This window comes from Nerophis lumbriciformis, linkage group LG02 (assembly GCF_033978685.3).
Source record: "Nerophis lumbriciformis linkage group LG02, RoL_Nlum_v2.1, whole genome shotgun sequence".
NCBI lineage: Eukaryota > Metazoa > Chordata > Actinopteri > Syngnathiformes > Syngnathidae > Nerophis > Nerophis lumbriciformis.
In genome coordinates, this window is record NC_084549.2 from 74,145,866 (window position 1) to 74,171,355 (window position 25,490).

Below are 25,490 nucleotides of genomic sequence, written 5' to 3' on the forward strand. Positions count from 1 at the left end.
CACTGACATAGGCCTTGTCAGCCTGTTTATAAACACAGGTAATGCACACATCTGTCCAGCATCTGTTTGTGCATTCACTTAATGTAAACAGCTGCTGGTTCATACACACACACCTGTCTGTCCTTTCATATACCCACACTGTAAATGTGTTCTACGTCTGTCCATTCACACACACACACTGTGTCCGTCCACATACACCGCCTATTCCCACTTGTAACACACACATTTGTCGGTCCATTCACATATAATGTTAACATCCGACTGCAAAGATGAACTCTAAAACCAATTACAAGATGATTTCATGTAAAAAAAAAATATGATTTATTTTTCCCAGTATTATTTACTGTCTGACCTTCAATTCCGTTGAGGAAGTTCCCAGAAATGTAATTATTTCTGGGAACCCAATTTCCATCGTTCTTCCTCACCACGCTGTCGAGAATTTGAACAAATGTTGTCGATTCTGTGATTGAGTTACCGTTAAAGAGGTGACAAACCCCGTGAGGAGCTCTGAATGACAACGAGTGTCTTCTACTGTCAAGGTCAATGTCAGCTTCATGGGCAGTTTAGTTTGGATCAGAACCAGGAGAACCAGGAGTTTAGTTTGGATCAGAACCAGGAGAACCAGGAGTTTAGTTTGGATCAGAACCAGGAGAACCAGGAGTTTAGTTTGGATCAGAACCAGGAGAAGGAGACTAGTACAAGGGAAAGATGAAGGTCAAGAGAATGAAGGTCATTGTTGATACCTAGAATGGCCTCAGACAGGACATCACTCCATCAAGTCTTGAGACTTACAGGAAGGCTTCAGGGGTTGAGGTCTGGGACCATAATAGCTGAATAGACAATCCTTTTGTCAATAACAAATCTCTAACCCAACACAGAAATGAGGCTATTCTCAGGAAGAAGTTGTACAATATCACAACTATCATGTTTATTGTCGGTACTATCAGAAAACAGAATGGGTGACAAAGGGCAGCCTTGGCGGAGTCCAACCCTCACTGGAAACGTGTCCGACTTACTGCCGGCAATGCGGACCAAGCTCTGACACTGATCATACAGGGAGCGGACCGCCAAAATCAGACAGTCCGCTACCCCATACTCTCTGAGCACTCCCCACAGGACTTCCCGAGGGACACGGTCCAATGCCTTCTCCAAGTCCACAAAACACATGTAGACTGGTTGGGCAAACTCCCATGCACCCTCAAGGACCCTGCCCAGAGTATAGAGCTGGTCTACAGTTCCACGACCAGGACGGAAACCACACTGTTCCTCCGATTCTGTTCATAACTTTTATGGACAGAATTTCTAGGCGCAGTCAAGGCGTTGAGGGGATCTGGTTTGGTGGCTACAGGATTAGGTCTCTGCTTTTTGCAGATGATGTGGTCCTGATGGCTTCATCCGGCCAGGATCTCCAGCTCTCGCTGGATCGGTTCGCAGCAGAGTGTGAAGCGACTGGGATGAGAATCAGCACCTCCAAGTCCGAGTCCATGGTTCTCGCCCGGAAAAGGGTGGAATGCCATCTTCGGGTTGGGGAGGAGACCCTGCCCCAAGTGGAGGAGTTCAAGTACCTCGGAGTCTTGTTCACGAGTGAGGGAAGAGTGGATCGTGAGATCGACAGGCGGATCGGTGCGGCGTCTTCAGTAATGCGGACGCTGTATCGATCCGTTGTGGTGAAGAAGGAGCTGAGCCGGAAGGCAAAGCTCTCAATTTACCGGTCGCTCTACGTTCCCATCCTCACCTATGGTCATGAGCTTTGGGTTATGACCGAAAGGACAAGATCACGGGTACAAGCGGCCGAAATGAGTTTCCTCCGCCGGGTGGCAGGGCTCTCCCTTAGAGATAGGGTGAGAAGCTCTGTCATCCGGGGGGAGCTCAAAGTAAAGCCGCTGCTCCTCCACATCGAGAGGAGCCAGATGAGGTGGTTCGGGCATCTTGTCAGGATGCCACCCGATCGCCTCCCTCGGGAGGTGTTTAGGGCACGTCCGACCGGTAGGAGGCCACGGGGAAGACCCAGGACACGTTGGGAAGACTATGTCTCCCGGCTGGCCTGGGAACGCCTCGGGATCCCCCGGGAGGAGCTGGACGAAGTGGCTGGGGAGAGGGAAGTCTGGGCTTCCCTGCTTAGGCTGCTGCCCCCGCGACCCGACCTCGGATAAGCGGAAGAAGATGGATGGATGGATGGACTATCAGAAAACAAAGACTACAACCAACGCTAGCAATGGTTATACTGGTGAAGAACATCTTTGGAAAGGAATGTGAAAATGAAGAATGCAACATAGCAACTGGAATAGTAGAATTACAAAACAATGGAGTCTAGTGCTCGGCTACAACCACCAGGGGCACTACTGAGTCAGTCGCAGCGAGAGAAGAACTTCAACCGAGCTAAAGTTGCTGATGGCCCAACGGGCAGGAGCGCAGTACATTCATAAAATAACATTTATTATCGAAAGTATGCCCTAACTTCAAAGAAGTTTGGGGTTATTGATTACTTTTTATACGATCTGACTAAAGTGTGGTAAGAAGACAATGAAAATTGTCCAGGCGGATCAATGCGTGTTGAGACCAGAGTCCAGTCATCTAATGAGATCTTTACGTGTGGACAGATGTGATGTTTCAGCGTGATAAATATAATGATAAACATTAAACCTAAGGCGGGTCTACTGGGAGCCACCTTTTGAATTGGCTGCTAAATTGCAGGAATGATAGAAAAGCCGAGGAGCGTGCACTAGACTCTGGAGTCCACTTTGAAGGAAGCTCTCAGCGTGACAAGAACTGAAAGAAAAGCATCCACTCAGCTGATTTGTGTTCTGGACCCACCTCGTTGGCGTAGACCCAGTGACTGTCCTTGGACGCCAGGTTGGTTTCCACCGCCTGCGAAGATGAAGCAAAAGGGAACACAGATGTTAGAAACACAGTGGTCTTCTTGCTAGGTCCTAGTTCTGCAATTCAAGGTGACCTGGACCACGACACAGTGGCCTCAGTAGGGAAACTAAATCCTCTACATGCCCAAGATCCCTGGTCTCAGACATGAACCAAGGCAAGGTGTACCCCTGGGCCAACTATTTAAAAACAGAGCTAAGAGTGGTGTTAGTACTTCAGTCGAGGAAAATGATCAAACTACATAAATAACATACTGTAATTTGACTTTGACTCATGAACATTCTCACATCATTTATTCAGAATGTGTAAATTGTCATGTCTGTGTGATCATGTTTTTGTCTTAGTCATGTTTTATTTAGTTATTTGGACTTTTTAGTTTCTGGCTTTTCACTCCCTTGTCTTGTTTCCATGATTACCCATTAGTTTCACCTGTTCCACGTTTGGACTCATTGTGCACTCTTGTTTGTCACCATAGCAACCCATTAGTTTTCACCTGTCACGTCACGCACCTGTTTCACGTTTTTGAGTCACGCACCTGTTTTCGTTAATCATGTCTGTAGTATTTAAGTTCATTGTTTTTCAGTTTGTCTTTCTGGTGACATCCCCGCATTTGTACTCTCCACACATTTATGACCCTTGCTGCGCTTTTTCATGCCGTTTTTTTTCATCCAAGTAAGTTTTCTTTATTCAAGCCATAGATTGCAAGTTTTGTTTAATTGTTCATAGTTTCTGCCAATGTGCAAGTTCTGTGTTTATAGTCTAGTTTTGTACCTCCGCCCCTGTGCGCGCCTTTAGTTTGTTCCTTTTGCTATTGTAAAATTAAATATGTATTCACCTACAAGTCATATCTGGTCCAAATCTTTTGCGCCTCGGGAGAACGAACCACGCCACAGTCCCAGACGTGACATAAATAAGGACAAATAAAGATAGAATAGTATTAACCGCAACATGTAAGTGTAAAAAAAAAACCCCAACAACATTATGATTTGTACATTTTCAGAATGTGCTTGTTCTATTTTTAAACAATGAAAACAATCTGAAGTTGTCTTTATTTTTAAGTTATCTTGCCGTGATTTTACCAGTCTAAACCCCATCTAAAATGAGTTTGGAAATGATGTGTTGTTGTTGAGTGTCGGTGCTGTCTAGAGCTGGGCAGAGTAACCGTGTAATACTCTTCCATATCAGTAGGTGGCAGCAGGTAGCTAATTGCTTTGTAGATGTCGGAAACAGCGGGAGGCAGTGTGCAGGTAAAAAGGTATCTAATGCTTAAATCAAAAATAAACAAAAGGTGAGTGCCCCTAAGAAAAGGCATTGAAGCTTAGGGAAGGCTATGCAGAACCAAACTAAAACTGAACTGGCTACAAAGTAAACAAAAACAGAATGCTGGACGACAGCAAAGACTTACTGTGGAGCAAAGACGGCGTCCACAACATTGGCGTTGATAGGCCTATTTTAGGGGGGCTCAAGCCCCCCTAAAATATTCTTAAGCCCCCCTAAATAATTTGGTGTTATATATATATATATATATATATTATTATTTATTTTTTTTAACAAATACATGCCGACATAATCATTATAAAGTGGCCCGAATATGAGATTAAATAAATAATCATATCAACTGTCATTATTCACTCAGTTTCCCCTCACTTCATAGCGTAAATCACCAAAAATTATTCCCGGGCGCGGCACCGCTGCTGCCCACTGCTCCCCTCACCTCCCAGGGGGTGAACAAGGGGATGGGTCAAATGCAGAGGACACATTTCACCACACCTGGTGTGTGTGTGTGTGACAATCATTGGTACTTTAAGGTAGAGAGCCCCTTTAGTGTGTCGGTATCCAATCCATTCCACTTGTTCATATAGAAAATGCCCACATCACTCAAAATCCAGTCCGCATTTTCTCTGCGACCTTGCCTGCGGTCCTTGGACTTGTTCATTTAGAAAATGCCCACATCACTCTTGTAGAATCTATATAAAGTAATATACATTAGCCTAATGTTAAAATAATGAAAAAAAACATCATTAAATATATTTGTTTTACTGTATTTTTACATTAATAGCTGTTATATTATTATTATAGGATGGCTTGTTAAACATTTCATAGGATTTTCAGAGGGAGGAAAAACCAAGACATTTAATATAACATGTTAAATGAATAAATACATAAAAAAAAGAAAAGAAAAACAATGGTTATACACTCTTAGAAATAAGGGTTCTAAAAGGGTTCTTCTACAAGGGCTGAGGTTCTAACTGGAACCATTTGCTTCTGAAAAACCCTTTCCCGAAGAAAGGGTTTTTCAAGGGTTCTTGGTAACGCTAATGGTTCCAGTAAGAACCATTTTGATCCAGAGAACCCTTTATAACCCCTTTTCTGAATAATTGGTTTTAAAAGGGTTCTCACTAACACGAAGGGTTCCAGTAAGAACTATTTTGATCCAGAGAACCGTTTTTGGAAGAAAGAGTTCTTCAGGGATTGTTGAAAGCATGGGTAAGTCACCAGGGACATACTTCCTGATAACATTTGCCAATAATGGTGCCTATCTTTAAATAAATGTTTTTCTCATTAAAATGTTTGTTCAATGTCAACATGATAAATGACCACAATACAATATGAACTAAACTGATCTGTAGAATACAATATAATTCTTTATAGAACCCTCAGAAGACAAGACGGTTATCGGTGAAAACCTTTGAAAAGGGATGTTTTTAGAACCCCCTGTGTCAGATCTATGAAACCCTTGAAACATGAAAGAGTTCTTTGTGGAACTCCCTGTGTGGGTTCTAGATGAAACCCTTGAAACATGAAAGGGTTCTTAGTGGAACTCCCTGCATGGGTTCTAGATGAAACCCTTGACAAACGAAAGGGTTCTTAGTGGAACTCCCTGTGTGGGTTCTAGATGAAACCCTTGAAATACAAAAGGGTTCTTAGTGGAACTCCCTGTGTGGGTTCTAGATGAAACCCTTGAAATACGAAAGGGTTCTTAGTGGAACTCCCTGCGTGGGTTCTAGATGAAAGTCTTGAAATACAAAAGGGTTCTTAGTGGAACTCCCTGTGTGGGTTCTAGATGAAACCCTTGAAATACGAAAGGGTTCTTAGTGGAACTCCCTGCATGGGTTCTTTGTAGAACCTCTCATGGGGGGTTCTGGGTGGAACCTTACACACACAGTTCTAGGTAGAACCCTCCAAAAGGGTTCCAGGTGGAACCTTTATAAAAAGGTTCTACCTGGAGCCAAAAAGGGTTCTCCTATGAGGACGAGCCGAAGAACCATATATGGTTCTACTTAGCACTTTTATTTCTAAGAGTGTAAGCCATCGTCCGGGGAGCATTTCATTTCATCCCGTGCATTTTTTAAATAAAAATAACAATGAATAATTTCTAAGTATTTCACCCATAATGTATTGAATCATTTTGTCAAGGTTGGAATGTCTCATTGTTTGCTATTTAAAGACATAAACAGATACATCAGCATTCTTCCAACCTCATGAATATTCTTCCTCATCAGTTGTTTCTAAAATTGGAAGTACACTTTGTGCGTTTGCTTGTTGTTGTTCTGTCCTCACGACTACTATCAACGCGTCCCTATGGCTTTTTTCTGCATTTAAAGAACATGCAGCAGCCTACGCTCTTGTTGCCATCTGCTTGTGTTGTACACACACACACACACACACACACACACATTTTTGTATAAAATGCCTCCCTCGTCAGGACCAGCCTTTCTAGATATAAAAAGATGGGTATTTAAAATGTTAATAATATATACATACTATGCAAATATAAAAAGCATGTTGTGAAAACATTTGTTTTTTACAAGAAAAACGTCACAATTTCACAAGAATTTTGACAGTATTATGATAAAAGTCGTCATTTTACTCAACGCAAGTCAACATTTTACAAGAAGTGCTTAAAATGTTGGCAACTTTATAAAAAAGGTTCGTAATTTTACCCGACAAAAGTCGCAATTTTATAAGAAAACTTAAAAATGTTGGCAATATTATAATACTTGGCAAAATGATGACAAAAGTCATAATATTACTCAAAAAAATGTCACTATTTTACAAGAACAACAAAAACATTGGCAACATTGTGACACGAGTCCGAATTTTATATGGCAAATGTCGCCACGAGAAAATATTGCAATATTACAGAAACAGAAAGAATATGCATTTTTTCCCCCCCAATTTTAATAAGAAATAAATCGACATATTGTGAGAAAAAGACTGCTTTTTTTTTATAATTGTTTTTTAATCTTCATTATTTACTTCACGTTATTACAGTGCGTCTCTATATACATATTTATTTGATTGGTTTTATTCATTTTGGCCAAAGGGGGCGCATTTCAATTTCTTACACACACTTGTTATTTCATATGTTGGCCAGAGGGGGGAGCACTTTTAAAAGCGACACACAGTCAATTTGAAAAATCCCTCCCATTTTGGGACCACCCTCATTTTGATACATTTCACCACCAGGGGGTGCAAATGAGATCTGTTTGTTGTTTTTGTGTAATGTGCTTAAGGCCGATGACAAAGGAGTCAGGGACCACAGATGACAAAGGAGTCAGGGACCACAGATGTCAAAGGAGTCAGGGACCACACATGACAAAGGAGTCAGGGACCACAGATGACAAAGGAGTCAGGGACCACACATGACAAAGGAGTCAGGGACCACAGATGACAAAGGAGTCAGGGACCACAGATGACAAAGGAGTCAGGGACCACAGATGACAAAGGAGTCAGGGACCACAGATGACAAAGGAGTCAGGGACCACAGATGACAAAGGAGTCAGGGACTACATATGACAAAGGAGTCAGGGACTACAGATGACAAAGGAGTCAGGGACCACAGATGACAAAGGAGTCAGGGACCACAGATGACAAAGGAGTCAGGGACCACAGATGACAAAGGAGTCAGGGACCACACATGACAAAGGAGTCAGGGACTACATATGACAAAGGAGTCAGGGACTACAGATGACAAAGGAGTCAGGGACCACAGATGACAAAGGAGTCAGGGACCACAGATGACAAAAGAGTCAGGGACCACAGATGACAAAGGAGTCAGGGACCACAGATGACAAAGGAGTCAGGGACCACAGATGACAAAGGAGTCAGGGACCACAGATGACAAAGGAGTCAGGGACCACAGATGACAAAGGAGTCAGGGACCACAGATGTCAAAGGAGTCAGGGACCACACATGACAAAGGAGTCAGGGACTACATATGACAAAGGAGTCAGGGGCTACAGATGACAAAGGAGTCAGGGACCACAGATGACAAAGGAGTCAGGGACCACACATGACAAAGGAGTCAGGGACCACAGATGACAAAGGAGTCAGGGACCACAGATGACAAAGGAGTCAGGGACCACACATGACAAAGGAGTCAGGGACCACACATGACAAAGGAGTCAGGGACTACATATGACAAAGGAGTCAGGGACCACAGATGACAAAGGAGTCAGGGACCACAGATGACAAAGGAGTCAGGGACCACAGATGACAAAGGAGTCAGGGACCACAGATGACAAAGGAGTCAGGGACCACACATGACAAAGGAGTCAGGGACTACATATGACAAAGGAGTCAGGGACCACAGATGACAAAGGAGTCAGGGACCACAGATGACAAAGGCGTCAGGGACTACAGATGACAAAGGAGTCAGGGACCACAGATGACAAAGGAGTCAGGGACCACAGATGACAAAGGAGTCAGGGACCACACATGACAAAGGAGTCAGGGACCACAGATGACAAAGGAGTCAGGGACCACACATGACAAAGGAGTCAGGGACTACATATGACAAAGGAGTCAGGGACCACAGATGACAAAGGAGTCAGGGACTAAAGATGACAAAGGAGTCAGGGACCACAGATGACAAAGGAGTCAGGGACCACAGATGACAAAGGAGTCAGGGACCACAGATGACAAAGGAGTCAGGGACCACAGATGACAAAGGAGTCAGGGACCACACATGACAAAGGAGTCAGGGACCACAGATGACAAAGGAGTCAGGGACCACACATGACAAAGGAGTCAGGGACTACAGATGACAAAGGAGTCAGGGACCACAGATGACAAAGGAGTCAGGGACCACAGATGACAAAGGAGTCAGGGACTACATATGACAAAGGAGTCAGGGACCACAGATGACAAAGGAGTCAGGGACCACAGATGACAAAGGAGTCAGGGACCACAGATGACAAAGGAGTCAGGGACCACAGATGACAAAGAAGTCAGGGACCACAGATGACAAAGGAGTCAGGGACCACACATGACAAAGGAGTCAGGGACCACAGATGACAAAGGAGTCAGGGACCACAGATGACAAAGGAGTCAGGGACCACAGATGACAAAGGAGTCAGGGACCACACATGACAAAGGAGTCAGGGACTACATATGTACATATGTACAAAAGGCGCACCGATGAACGGGTCTATACCGGTTCATCGGTGTGCCTTTTGTATGAAAATAGACCTGAAAAGACCCGCTCAACGGCGGTGCGCCTTATAATCCGGTGCGCCCTATGGTCAGAAAAATACAGTACTTAATACAAAAACACCCTCTGCTTTGCTTTTAATGTTTTTAATGAATATTTAGCCCTACTACGCTACTGTATGTTAATGATGGTCCTCAATGTTTTCTGTTTTAGAACCTCTGAACTATTTAGTTGGGATGATAAACAAACTGCGACACGGAATTGGGATCATCTTGATGTCAGTAGTGATATTTGTTCAATAGAGCACAATGTGGCTTCCGCACTAGGATTCCAAAGAAGCGGCACTTAAAAGACAAAAAGGCGCCTCGTGCTTGGATACAATCCTCCTTACAATGCGCCTAATCACCCTCGTCCTCGTCGAATGTGATGGAAGCGAGCGAACAAGAGAGTAGACGCACTCCGGAGCTTAGACGGGCGATTGTGTTCTTTGTGCGGCGCTGAAAAGGAGAAGATGCAAGCGTGGAGGAGTTGCGCCTGGAGGGACGTGAGGAATATTCCAGCACTGAGATCTCTCATCAGGAGCTTCAGGCGTGTTCTCCTACGCTCGCCATGGCACTAAGGCCAAGTCCAATTTTGAGGAGGAGGACGCCAAGAAGGGATGGTGCAGAGACATATTTTGGACCAGGTGGAGGGGAGGCAGGCTTGGAGCCGCTCCACTTCAACTTTCTCTAGTGGGGAACATTCTGGATTGTTTGCAGCAAACATGGCCTCAAAACACTTCTCTGTTGCACCTTTTCAACCTGCAACATGAACATGTGTGCAGACTAGGGAGGTCCCCTTGCTCCATTTTGATACTTTTCAAAATAAAAGGACCACAAAAAAATTCATTATTGGCTTTATTTTGACAACAAATCTTAGTGTAGATGAAACATATGTTTATTATTGTCATTTAGTTCTTAAAATAAATAGACAACTTGTATTTTAGTAGTAAGTAAACAAACAAAGACTCTTAATTAGTCTGCTGACGTATGCAGTAACATACTGTGTCATTTATACACCTATTATTTTGGACACATTATGAGGGACAAACTGTAAAAATTGATTATTCATCTACTTCATACTTGCCAACCTTGAGACCTCCGATTTCGGGAGGTGGGGGGAGGGGGTGGGGGGTGGGCGTGGTTGGGGGCGTGGCTAAAAGGGGAGGAGTATATTTACAGCTAGAATTCACCAAGTCAAGTATTTCATATATATATATATATATATATATATATATATATATATATATATATATATATATATATATATATATATATATATAACAAATACTTGACGTTCAGTGAATTCTAGCTATATATATATACGTACTGTATATATATATATATTTATTTTATTATATGTATGTATATATATATATATATATATATATTAATTTTATTATATATATATATATATATATATATATATATATATATATATATATACAAAAAATTAATACTTGAATTTCAGTGTTCATTTATTTACACATATACACACACATAACACTCATCTACTCATTGTTGAGTTAAGGGTTGAATTGTCCATCCTTGTTCTATTCTCTGTCACTATTTTTCGAACCATGCTGAACACCCTCTCTGATGATGCATTGCTGTGTGGCACGCACAAAAGTGCTTTCATCAAATGCACTAGATGGCAGTATTGTCCTGTTTAAGAGTGTCACAACATTGCTGTTTACGGCAGACAAACTGCTTTACGGTAGACGAAAACGTGACTGCTCTTGTTGTGTGTTGTTGCCGCGCTGGGAGGACGTTAATGAAACTGTCTAACAATAAACCCACATAAGAAACCAAGGACTCGCCCTCCATCATTCTACAGTTATAACGTGATTGGGCAGGTTTGCTGGTTATATTGTGGGTTAGCGGACTCAGGTCCTCATGGACCTGAGTCCACCTGAATTTCGGGAGATTTTCAGGAGAAAATTTGTCCCGGGAGGTTTTCGGGAGAGGCGCTGAATTTCGGGAGTCTCCCGGAAAATCCGGGAGGGTTGGCAAGTATGATCTACTTGCTCATTTACTGTTAATATCTGCTTATTTTCTGTTTGAACATGTTCTATCTACACTTCTGTTAAATTGTAATAATCACTTATTCTTCTCTTCTTTGATACTTGACATTAGTTTTGGATGATACCACACATTTAGGTATGGATCTGATACCTAAGCCCAGACTTCCCTCTCCCCAGCCACTTCGTCCAGCTCCTCCCGGGGGATCCCGAGGCGTTCCCAGGCCAGCCGGGAGACATAGACTTCCCAACGTGTCCTGGGTCTTCCCCGTGGCCTCCTACCAGTCGGACGTGCCCTAAACACCTCCCTAGAGAGGCGTTCGGGTGGCATCCTGACCAGATGCCCGAACCACCTCATCTGGCTCCTCTCCATGTGGAGGAGAAGCGGTTTTACTTTGAGTTCCTCCCGGATGGCAGAGCTTCTCACCCTATCTCTAAGGGAGAGCCCCGCCACCCGGCGGAGGAAACTCATTTGGGCCGCTTGTACCCGTGATCTTGTCCTTTCAGTCATAAACCAAAGCTCATGACCATAGGTGAGGATGGGAATGTAGATCGACCGATAAATTGAGAGCTTTGCCTTCCGGCTCAGCTCCTTCTTCATCACAACGGATCGATACAGCGTCCGCATTACTGAAAACGCCGCACCGATCCGCCTGTCGATCTCACCATCCACTCTTCCCTCACTCGTGAACAAGACTCCGAGGTACTTGAACTCCTCCACTTGGGGCAAAATCTCCTCCCCAACCCGGAGATGGCATTCCAGCCTTTTCCGGGCGAGAACCATGGACTCGGACTTGGAGGTGCTGATTCTCATCCCAGTTCCTTCACACTCGGCCGCGAACCGATCCAGTGAGAGCTGAAGATCCTGGCCAGATGAAGCCATCAGGACCACATCATCTGCAAAAAGCAGAGACCTAATCCTGCAGCCACCAAACCAGATCCCCTCAACGCCTTGACTGCGCCTAGAAATTCTGTCCATAAAACTTATGAACAGAATCGGTGACAAAGGGCATCCCTGGCAGAATCCAACCCTCACTGGAAACATGTCTGACTTACTGCCGGCAATGCGGACCAAGCTCTGGGGGCAGGGGGGGTCACAGATTTGGTGACCACAAATGTTGCGCTAGCTGTCCAAAGTCTGTACCCAGGGTGGACCACTCATCTGTGCATCAGTTGCTGACTTGTCTCCACCCAAGACAACCTCCGGCTGGCCCCACTATGGACTGGACTCTTACACTATTATGCTAGATCCACTATGGACTGGACTCTTACACTATTATGCTAGATCCACTATGGACTGGACTCTCTCACTATTATGTTAGATCCACTATGGACTGAACTCTCACACTATTATGTTAGATCCACTATGGACTGAACTCTCACTATTATGTTAGATCCACTATGGACTGGACTCTCACTATTATGTTAGATCCGCTATGGACTGGACTCTCACACTATTATGTTAGATCCACTATGGACTGGACTCTCACAATTATGTTAGATCCACTATGGATTGGACTCTCACACTATTATGTTAGATCCACTATGGACTGGACTCTCACTATTATGTTAGATCCACTATGGACTGGACTCTCACAATATTATGTTAGATCCACTATGGACTGGACTCTCACACTATTATGTTAGATCCACTATGGACTGGACTCTCACAATATTATGTTAGATCCACTATGGACTGGACTCTCACACTATTATGTTAGATCCACTATGGACTGGACTCTCACACTATTATGTTAGATCCACTATGGACTGGACTCTCACTATTATGTTAGATCCACTATGGACTGGACTATCACACTATTATATTAGATCCACTATGTACTGGACTCTCACACTATTATGTTAGATCCGCTATGGACTGGACTCTCACTATTATGTTAGATCCACCATGGACTGGACTCTCACACTGTTAACTAGATCCACTATGGACTGGACTCTCATACTATTATGATAGATCCACCATGGACTGGACTTTCACACTGTTAACTAGATCCACTATGGACTGGACTCTCATACTATTAACTAGATCCACTATGGACTGGACTCTCACAATTATGTTAGATCCATTATGGATTGGACTCTCACACTATTATGTTAGATCCACTATGGACTGGACTCTCACACTATTATGTTAGATCCACTATGGACTGGACTCTCACACTATTATGTTAGATCCACAATGAACTAGATTCTCACACTATTAACTAGATCCACCATGGACTGGACTCTCGTACTATTAACTAGATCCACTATGGACTGGACTCTCGTACTATTATGCTAGATCCACTATGGACTGGACTCTCACACTATTATGTTAGATCCACTATGGACTGGATTCTCACACTATTAACTAGATCCACTATGGACTGGACTCTCACACTATTATGTTAGATCCACTATGGACTGGACTCTCACACTATTATGTTAGATCCACTATGGACTGGACTATCACACTATTATATTAGATCCACTATGTACTGGACTCTCACACTATTATGTTAGATCCGCTATGGACTGGACTCTCACTATTATGTTAGATCCACCATGGACTGGACTCTCACACTGTTAACTAGATCCACTATGGACTGGACTCTCATACTATTATGATAGATCCACCATGGACTGGACTTTCACACTGTTAACTAGATCCACTATGGACTGGACTCTCATACTATTAACTAGATCCACTATGGACTGGACTCTCACAATTATGTTAGATCCATTATGGATTGGACTCTCACACTATTATGTTAGATCCACTATGGACTGGACTCTCACACTATTATGTTAGATCCACTATGGACTGGACTCTCACACTATTATGTTAGATCCACAATGAACTAGATTCTCACACTATTAACTAGATCCACCATGGACTGGACTCTCGTACTATTAACTAGATCCACTATGGACTGGACTCTCGTACTATTATGCTAGATCCACTATGGACTGGACTCTCACACTATTATGTTAGATCCACTATGGACTGGATTCTCACACTATTAACTAGATCCACTATGGACTGGACTCTCACACTATTATGTTAGATCCACTATGGACTGGACTCTCACACTATTATGTTAGATCCACTATGGACTGGACTCTCACTATTATGTTAGATCCACTATGGACTGGACTCTCACACTATTATGTTAGATCCACTATGAACTGGACTCTCACACTATTATGTTAGATCCACTATGGACTGGACTCTCACTATTATGTTAGATCCACTATGGACTGGACTCTCACACTATTATGTTAGATCCACTATGAACTGGACTCTCACACTATTATGTTAGATCCACTATGGACTGGACTCTCACACTGTTAACTAGATCCACTATGGACTGGACTCTCGTACTATTAACTAGATCCACTATGGACTGGACTCTCACACTATTATGTTAGATCCACCATGGACTGGACTCTCACACTGTTAACTAGATCCACTATGGACTGGACTCTCGTACTATTAACTAGATCCACTATGGACTGGACTCTCACACTATTATGTTAGATCCACTATGAACTGGACTCTCACACTATTATGTTAGATCCACCATGGACTGGACTCTCACACTGTTAACTAGATCCACTATGGACCGGACTCTTGTACTATTAACTAGATCCACTATGGACTGGACTCTCACACTATTATGTTGGATCCACCATGGACTGGACTCTCACACTGTTAACTAGATCCACTATGGACTGGACTCTCGTACTATTAACTAGATCCGCTATGAACTGGACTCTCACACTATTATGTTAGATCCACCATGGACTGGACTCTCACACTATTATGTTAGATCCACTATGAACTGGATTCTCACACTATTAACTAGATCCACCATGGACTGGACTCTCACACTGTTAACTAGATCCACTATGAACTGGACTCTTGTACTATTAACTAGATCCACTATGGACTGGACTCTCACACTATTATGTTAGATCCACTATGGACTGGATTCTCACACTATTAACTAGATCCACCATCGACTGGACTCTCACACTGTTAACTAGATCCACTATGGACTGGACTCTCGTAATATTAACTCGATCCACTATGGACTGGACTCTCACACTATTATGCTAGATCCACTATGGACTGGACTCTCACACTATTATGTTAGATCCACTATGGACTGGACTCTCACACTATTATGTTAGATCCACCATGGACTGGACTCTCACACTGTTAACTAGATCCACTATGGACTGGACTCTCGTACTATTAACTAGATCCACTATGGACTGGACTCTCACACTATTATGTTAGATCCACTATGGACTGGATTCTCACACTATTAACTAGATCCACTATGGACTGGACTCTCACACTATTATGTTAGATCCACTATGGACTGGACTCTCACACTATTATATTAGATCCACTATGGACTGGACTCTCACACTATTATGTTAGATCCGCTATGGACTGGACTCTCACTATTATGTTAGATCCACTATGGACTGGACTCTCACACTATTATGCTAGATCCACTATGGACTGGACTCTCACACTATTATGATAGATCCACTATGGACTGGACTCTCACACTATTATGTTAGATCCACTATGAACTGGATTTTCACACTATTAACTAGATCCACCATGGACTGGACTCTCACACTGTTTACTAGATCCACTATGAACTGGACTCTCGTACTATTAACTAGATCCACTATGGACTGAACTCTCACACTATTATGCTAGATCCACTATGGACTGGACTCTCACACTATTATGTTAGATCCACTATGGACTGGACTCTCACACTATTATGTTAGATCCACCATGGACTGGACTCTCACACTGTTAACTAGATCCACTATGGACTGGACTCTCGTACTATTAACTAGATCCACTATGGACTGGACTCTCACACTATTATGTTAGATCTACCATGGACTGGACTCTCACACTGTTAACTAGATCCACTATGGACTGGACTCTCGTACTACTAACTAGATCCACTATGGACTGGACTCTCACACTATTATGTTAGATCCACCATGGACTGGACTCTCGCACTGTTAACTAGATCCACTATGGACTGGACTCTCGTACTATTAACTAGAGCCACTATGGACTGGACTCTCACACTATTATGTTAGATCCACCATGGACTGGACTCTCACACTGTTAACTAGATCCACTATGGACTGGACTCTCACACTATTATGTTAGATCCACCATGGACTGGACTCTCACACTGTTAACTAGATCCACTATAGACTGGACTCTCGTACTATTAACTATATCCACTATGAACTGGACTCTCACACTATTATGTTAGATCCACTATGGACTGGACTCTTGTACTATTAACTAGATCCACTATGGACTGGACTCTCACTATTATGTTAGATCCACTATGGACTGGACTCTCGCACTGTTGTGTTAGATCCACTATGGACTGGACTCTCACTATTATGTTAGATCCACTATGGACTGGACTCTCACTATTATGTTAGATCCACTATGGACTGGACTCTCACACTATTATGTTAGATCCACTATGGACTGGACTCTCACACTAGTATGTTAGATCCACTATGAACTGGATTCTCACACTATTAACTAGATCCACTATGGACTGGACTCTCACACTATTATGTTAGATCCACCATGGACTGGACTCTCACACTGTTAACTAGATCCACTATGGACTGGACTCTCGTACTATTAACTAGATCCACTATGGACTGGACTCTCACACTATTATGTTAGATCCACCATGGACTGGACTCTCACACTGTTAACTAGATCCACTATGGACTGGACTCTCGCACTATTAACTAGATCCACTATGAACTGGACTCTCACACTATTATGTTAGATCCACCATGGACTGGACTCTCGCACTGTTAACTAGATCCACTATGGACTGGATTCTCGTACTATTAACTAGATCCACTATGGACTGGACTCTCACACTATTATGTTAGATCCACTATGGACTGGACTCTCACTATTATGTTAGATCCACTATGGACTGTACTCTCACACTATTATGTTAGATCCACTATGGACTGGACTCTCACACTATTATGTTAGATCCACCATGGACTGGACTCTCACACTGTTAACTAGATCCACTATGGACTGGACTCTCGTACTATTAACTAGATCCACTATGGACTGGACTCTCACACTATTATGTTAGATCCACCATGGACTGGACTCTCACACTGTTAACTAGATCCACTATGGACTGGACTCTCACACTATTATGCTAGATCTACTATGGACTGGACTCTCACACTATTATGTTAGATCCACTATGGACTGGACTCTCACACTGTTAACTAGATCCACTATGGACTGGACTCTCGTACTATTAACTAATTCCACTATGGACTGGACTCTCACACTATTATGTTAGATCCACTATGGACTGGACTCTTACACTATTATGCTAGATCCACTATGGACTGGACTCTCACACTATTATGTTAGATCCACTATGGACTGGACTCTCACACTATTATGTTTGATCCACTATGGACTGGACTTTCACAATATTATGTTAGATCCACTATGGACTGGACTCTCACACTATTATGTTAGATCCACTATGGACTGGACTCTCATACTATTAACTAGATCCACTATGGACTGGACTTTCACACTATTATGCTAGATCCACGATGGACTGGACTCTCACACTATTATGTTAGATCCACTATGGACTGGACTTTCACAATATTATGTTAGATCCACTATGGACTGGACTCTCACACTATTATGTTAGATCCACTATGAACTGGATTCTCACACTATTAACTAGATGCACCATGGACTGGACTCTCGTACTATTAACTAGATCCACTATGGACTGGACTCTCACACTGTTAACTAGATCCACTATGGACTGGACTCTCGTACTATTAACTAGATCCACTATGAACTGGACTCTCACACTATTATGTTAGATCCACTATGGACTGGACTCTCGCACTGTTAACTAGATCCACTATGGACTGGACTCTTGTACTATTAACTAGATCCACTATGGACTGGACTCTCACACTATTATGTTAGATCCACTATGGACTGGACTCTCACACTGTTAACTAGATACATTATGGACTGGACCTACAAAAAGAACATGTCGGGAGACAGTAATTATATATTATATATTATATATTATATATTATATATATGAATATTAGTCACCGTGTTTGGACTCATACATCTTAATACTATGTGAAGGTTACAGAATAAAGATGAAACTAACCCGCAGAACTAATTACCTTTTTCCAAGGCCAGGTATCATCCACGCTAATGAGGGTGAAACTAAATGAGCAGCACATTAAAAACCGATCATGACTCTTATCAGGTCGTTAGCTTACCAGCGTGCTAGCACAGGCTAGCTGCTGTTAGCATCGTAGTTGAGTTGTAATAACATACACACTTGAAACCAATACGCAGCTGCTAGCTTCTATTGGCATGTTGCTAGCTTCCTGTTGTGTTGCTAAAGCTGTTAGCTTCTTCTATTGGCATGTTGTTAGCTTCCTGTTGTGTTGCTAAAGCTGTTAGCTTCTTCTATTGGCATGTTGTTAGCTTCATGTTAGGTTGCTAAAGCTCTTAGCTTCTTCTATTGGCATGTTGTTAGCTTCCTGTTGTGTTGCTAAAGCTGTTAGCTTCCTGTTGTGTTGCTAAAGCTGTTAGCTTCTTCTATTGGCATGTTGTTAGCTTCCTGTTGTGTTGCTAAAGCTGTTAGCTTCCCTTGGCATGTTGTTGGCTTCCTGTTCAGTTGCTAAAGTTGCTAGCTTCTATTAGGTTGTTGTAAGATTCCTGTTGTGTTGCTAAAGTTGCCAGCTTATACTTGGCATGTTGTTAGCGTCTGAAATGCCAGTCATGTTGCTAAAGCTGATAGCTTCTTCTATTGGTATGTTATTAGCTTATTGTTGTGTTACTAAAGCCGCTACAGTAGATTCTCTTGGCATGTTGTTAGCGTCTGAAATGTCAGTTATGTTGCTAAAGCTGCTAGCTTCTTCTATTGGTATGTTATTAGCTTATTGTTGTGTTACTAACGCCGCTACAGTAGTTTCTCTTGGCATGTTGTTAGCGTCTGAAATGCCAGTCATGTTGCTAAAGCTGCTAGCTTCTTCTATAGGTATGTTATTAGCTTATTGTTGTGTTACTAAAGCCGCTACAGTAGCTTCTCTTGGCATGTTGTTGGCGTCTGAAATGCCAGTCATGTTGCTAAAGCTGCTAGCTTCTTCTATTGGTATGTTATTAGCTTATTGTTGTGTTACTAAAGCCGCTACAGTAGCTTCTCTTGGCATGTTGTTAGCGTCTGAAATGCCTGTCATGTTGCTAAAGCTGCTAGCTTCTTCTATTGGTATGTTATTAGCTTATTGTTGTGTTACTAAAGCCGCTACAGTAGCTTCTCTTGGCACATTGTTAGTGTCTGAAATGCCAGTCATGTTGCTAAAGCTGCTAGCTTCTACTATTGGTATGTTATTAGCTTATTGTTGTGTTACTAACGCCGCTACAGTAGTTTCTCTTGGCACATTGTTAGCATCTGAAATGTCAGTCATGTTGCTAAAGCTGCTAGCTTCTTCTATTGGTATGTTATTAGCTTATTGTTGTGTTACTAAAGCCGCTACAGTAGTTTCTCTTGGCACATTGTTAGCGTCTGAAATGTCAGTTATGTTGCTAAAGCTGCTAGCTTCTACTATTGGTATGTTATTAGCTTATTGTTGTGTTACTAACGCCGCTACAGTAGTTTCTCTTGGCATGTTGTTAGCGTCTGAAATGTCAGTCATGTTGCTAAAGCTGCTAGCTTCTTCTATTGGTATGTTATTAGCTTATTGTTGTGTTACTAAAGCCGCTACAGTAGCTTCTCTTGGCACATTGTTAGTGTCTGAAATGCCAGTCATGTTGCTAAAGCTGCTAGCTTCTTCTATTGGTATGTTATTAGCTTATTGTTGTGTTACTTAAGCCGCTACAGTAGCTTCTCTTGGCACATTGTTAGTGTCTGAAATGCCAGTCATGTTGCTAAAGCTGCTAGCTTCTTCTATTGGTATGTTGTTAGCTTCCTGTTGTGTTACTAAAGTAGCTTCTTGCATGTTGTTAGCGTCTGCAAGGCCAGTCATGTTGTTGGAGCTGTATTATTAATATATATTTATATGTTATATAATTATCTTGAAGTGTTTATAACAAATCATGCAGTTTTCCTTGTCCACTTTACTCATAAAATAGCTGAAATGTGTTTTCTGGTTTTTACGCTAGTGTTAATTTGCCCGTTATGATGAATATTACATAACACGTGTGAAAGAAACAGATTTAAAGACAACGCACATGAAAAGTGCACTTTAGCCGAGAGCAAATTTGCATAACTGAGGGGATTCCCTTCAGGTTGGCATGAATTGAACACACTTTCCACCTGGGGGAAATTAAGGCTGTGAATCTTTGATGAACTTCAATTGGCGAGCTAAAAGATTGGATGGATGGAGATAATTAACCGACAGGACACTGACTGCCATTTTATTTGATATTTTAACGACACAGTCCTTTAAAAATATATATTTTAACATTCACGCCATATAAATGAGCTAATGTATTGATTTGATATTTACATATAAATATATAAAACAAACTACCACGCCAAAAACAGTATAAAAATATACAATATAATTAATATGAATTACACTTATTTGTTTATATATTATGTTTTACGAACCCCAAAAGCAGTGAAGTTGTCACGTTGTGTAAATGGTCAATAAAAAGAGAATACCGTATTTTCCGCACCATAAGGCGCCCTGGGTTATAAGCCGCGCCTTCAATGAACGGCATATTTCAAAACTTTGTCCACCTATAAGCCGCCCCGTGTTATAAGCCGCATCTAACTGCGCTAAAGGAATGTCAAAAAAACAGTCAGATAGGTCAGTCAAACTTTAATAATATATTAAAACCAGCGTGATGTGGGCGCGCATGGAGTCGTATATCAACATGGACAGAGCTGCATGAAAAAAGCCACCGGCCTCTTCGCGTAAACTTAAACTTACCTTAACCACTCGCTCATCTTTTCTTCATCCATCCCTTCGAGTTAGCTTTTATGATGACGCCGGCTGGAAAGGTCTCTTTTGGCAAGGTCTTCCTTTTGAATATCACCATGGGTGGAAGTTTCTGGCCATTAGCATGGCAAGCTAGAACCACAGTGAAGGATGACTTCTCATTCCCTGTGGTGCGAATATTCACCGTACGTGCTCCCGTTGTATCCACAGTGCGGTTCACAGGAATATCAGTTGCTGTGAAATAGTAATCCGTGTGCGGATGGAGAGATTGCGTCTTTTCATGAACCGGATCCCTGTCGTTTAGTAGGAGCCATTTTGTGGTCTTTACAGATGTAAACACACAAAGGAAATGAAACGTAATATCCGCGCGCTTTTTCTTCTTCTACGCGGGCGGGTGGTTGCTTACAGTAGAAGAAGAAGCGCTTCCTGTTCTATGGGGGCGGGTGCTTACCTTGGCGGTTGCTTGCGTAGAAGAAGAAGCGCTTCCTGTTCTACCGGGAAAAAAGATGGCGGCTGTTTACCGAAGTTGCGAGACCGAAACTTTATGAAAATGAATCTTAATATTAATCCATATATAAAGCGCACCGGGTTATAAGGCGCACTGTCAGCTTTTGAGAAAATTTGTGGTTTTTAGGTGCGCCTTATTGTGCGGAAAATACGGTACAACAAATCCTTTTCAACTTATATTCAATTGAATAGACTGCAAAGACAAGATATTTCATGTTCACACTGAGAAACTTTGTTATTTTTTGCAAATATTAGCTCATTTGGAATTTGATGCCTGCAACATGTTTCAAAAAAGCTGGCACAAGTGGCAAAAAAGAGTGACAAAGTTGAGGAATGCTCTTATTTGGAACATCCCACAGGTGAACAGGCTAATTGGGAACAGGTGGGTGCCATGATTGGGTATAAAAGCAGCTTCCATGAAATGTTCAGTCGTGCACAAACAAGGACGGGGGCGAGGGTCACCGCTTTGTCAACAAATGCCTGAGCAAATTGTTTAAGAACAACATTTCTCAACAAGGAATTGAGGGATTTCACCATCTACGCTCCGTAATATCATCAAAAGGTTCAGAGAATCTGGAGAAATCACTGCACGTAACCAGCAAGTCCTGTGACATTCAATCCCTCAGGCGGTACTGCATCGAAAAGCGACATCAGTGTGTAAAGGATATCACCACATGGGCTCAGGAACACTTCAGAAAAACAATGTCAGTAACTACAGTTGGTTGCTACATCTAAAAGTGCAAGTTAAAACTCTACTATGCAAAGCCAAAGCCATTTATCAACAACACCCAGAAACGCTTTCCTGGGCGTTTCTCATCTAAGATGGACTGATGCGAAGTGGAAAAGTATTCTGTGGAGTCCACATTTCGAATACTTTTTGGAAACTGTGGACGTCGTGTCCTCCGGACCAAAGAGTAAAAGAACCATCCGGACTGTTCTAGGGTGAAAGTGTAAAAGTGTCATGTCTGTGTAATCATGTTTTTGTTTTAAGTCATGTTTTTGTTTAGTTTCTGTCTTTTCACTCCCTTGTCTGGTCACCATAGCAACCATTAGTTTTCACCTGTCACGTCACGCACCTGTTTCACGTTTTGAGTCACGCACCTGCTTTCACTAATCATGTCTGTAGTATTTAAGTTCAGTGTTTTTCAGTTTGTCTTTCTGACGACCTCACACCACATTTATGCTCTGTCCATTGTTTCATGTCCATGTTCACGCTGCTCCTTTTTTGTCCAAGCCAAGTAAGTTTTTGTTCCATGTTTATAATCTTTTTGTTTTTCATAGTTTATTCTCTGCCACTGTGCGTGCTTTTCATTTGTACTTTTTGCTATAGTCTTTTGGTTTCATAATTTATTATCCGCCACTGTGCACGCTTTCATTTATCCCTTTTTTTGATATATTAAATTGATATATTAAAACCCGCCATGTACCTTAATTCCCGTCTCGCCCGTGCCAACTTTCCGTTGCATCCTGGAAAAGCAAACACCCCGGACCAAGTCATGACAGTTGGCAGACGTGGCTTGGCGTGGAGGGTCTTGGTCTTGGACTTGGCGTGGAGGGTCTTGGTCTTGGACTTGGCGTGGAGGGTCTTGGTCTTGGACTTGGCGTGGAGGGTCTTGGTCTTGGCTAGGCAGTGCTTGGTGGCGTGGAGCTGGTACCGGAGCTTGGCATGATGCGGCTAGGCGTGGTGCGGGTACTGGAGTCTGCCGTGGAACTTGGCGTGGTGGAGCTGGTGCTAGCCTTGGTGCGGCAACAGGTGTAGCGACTGGTGCTAGCTGAGGAGCTAGCCTTGGAGCAGGTGGAGGTGGCCTAGCTGGGGGTTGCGGCTTGGCAGGTCGGAAGACTGGTGAGGGCGGTCGTGCTGGAGGCTGTGGCTTGACGGGTCGGTAGACTGGTGAGGGCGGTCGTGCTGGAGGCTGTGGCTTGACAGGTCGGTAGACTGGTGGTGGCGGCCGTGAGGGAGGCTGTGGCTTGGCATGGTGATGCCGAGCCACCCCACCAACACAGCTCCCGACCCCAGCCCCCCCCCTCAAGGGGCGGATACCAGACGCGCTCCCTGCGGTCTGGAACTCTCTGTAGGGGTGGGCGGAGGAGGGCAGAAACTTCCCCATTAAATTGTCCAAATTGTCTTTCTTGTATCTGGGATTGAGTGGGTGAAAAAAAATTGTTTTGTGTCTTGGGTGTGGCTTGAGTCCTGGGGAGCGGGGAATCAAAAGAAAAAGAATTCAGAAAAAAAAAATCCTGGTTTTTGACGTCAGGGGGAGGGGGCATGTGGGAGCGGCGTGTCCTGCAGGCTCGCGGAAGTTCTTCCTGACGTCCTTCGTCTTTGGCGGCGCTTCCGTGGCTGAGGTGACGCTGTGTCGTCCTGGGACCAAATGAAGTCTCTATACTCCATGGAGGAGTAGCGCCGCGTTTCCTCCTCCATCGCGCACAGGACCGCCCAAGAAGCCTCGTCGAAAATGTCCAACTCAGGTGCGGAAAAGCGGGTCTGCTGACGACCTACTGTCATGACTTGGTCCGGGGTGTGTGCTTTTCCAGGATGCAACGGAAAGTTGGCACGGGCGAGACGGGAATTAAGGTACATGGCGGGTTTTAATATATCAATTTAATATATCAAAAAAAGGGATAAATGAAAGCGCGCACAGTGGTGGATAATAAACTATGAAAAACAAAAAGATTATAAACATGGAACAAAAACTTACTTGGCTTGGACAAAAAAGGAGCAGCGTGAACGTGGACATGAAACAATGGACAGAGCATAAATGTGGTGTGAGGTCGTCAGAAAGACAAACTGAAAAACACTGAACTTAAATACTATGGACATGATTAGTGAAAGCAGGTGCGTGACTCAAAACGTGAAACAGGTGCGTGACGTGACAGGTGAAAACTAATGGTTGCTATGGTGACCAGACAAGGGAGTGAAAAGACAGAAACTAAACAAAAACATGACTTAAAACAAAAACATGATTACACAGACATGACAAAAAGGCAGCATGTGTGATGGTATGGGGGTGTATTAGTGGCCAAGACATGGGTAACTTACACATCTGTGAAGGCACCATTAATGCTGAAAGGTACATACAGCTTTTGGAGCAACATATGTTGTTATCATGGACGCCCCTGCTTATTTCAGCAAGACAATGCCTGTAGTCCAGACATTGAAAATGTGTGAAGGCTAAAATATGAGAAGGGAGACTGTTGAACAACTTAAGCTGTACATCAAGCAAGAATGGGAAAGAATTCCACTTCAAAAATGTGTCTCCTCAGTTCCCAAACCTTTACTGAGTGTTGTTAAAAGGAAAGGCCATGTAACACACTGGTAAAAATGCCTTTTTTTGCAATGTGTTGCTGCCATTTAATTCTAACTTCATGATTATTTGCAAAAAATAGCAAAGTTTGTCAGTGTGAACATGAAATATCTTGTCTTTGCAGTCTATTCAATTGAATATAAGTTGAAAAGGATTTGTTGTATTCTCTTTTTATTGACCATTTACACAACGTGACAACTTCACTGCTTTTGGGCTTTGTAAATTGTATTATACTTTTAACTATTAA

The 25,490-nt window shown here is 42.8% G+C and overlaps 1 protein-coding gene across 1 annotated transcript in view; it reads right to left on the bottom strand.

The window, feature by feature from the left end:
• The window catches only part of grid1a (glutamate receptor, ionotropic, delta 1a), a 758,266-nt gene that overhangs the window by 157,296 nt on the left and 575,480 nt on the right, over positions 1-25,490 (bottom strand). Inside the window, exon 5 of the mRNA XM_061968559.1 lies at positions 2,815-2,868. Within this exon, the coding sequence (XP_061824543.1) occupies positions 2,815-2,868 (54 nt within the window). The remainder of the gene's footprint in view (positions 1-2,814; positions 2,869-25,490) is intronic.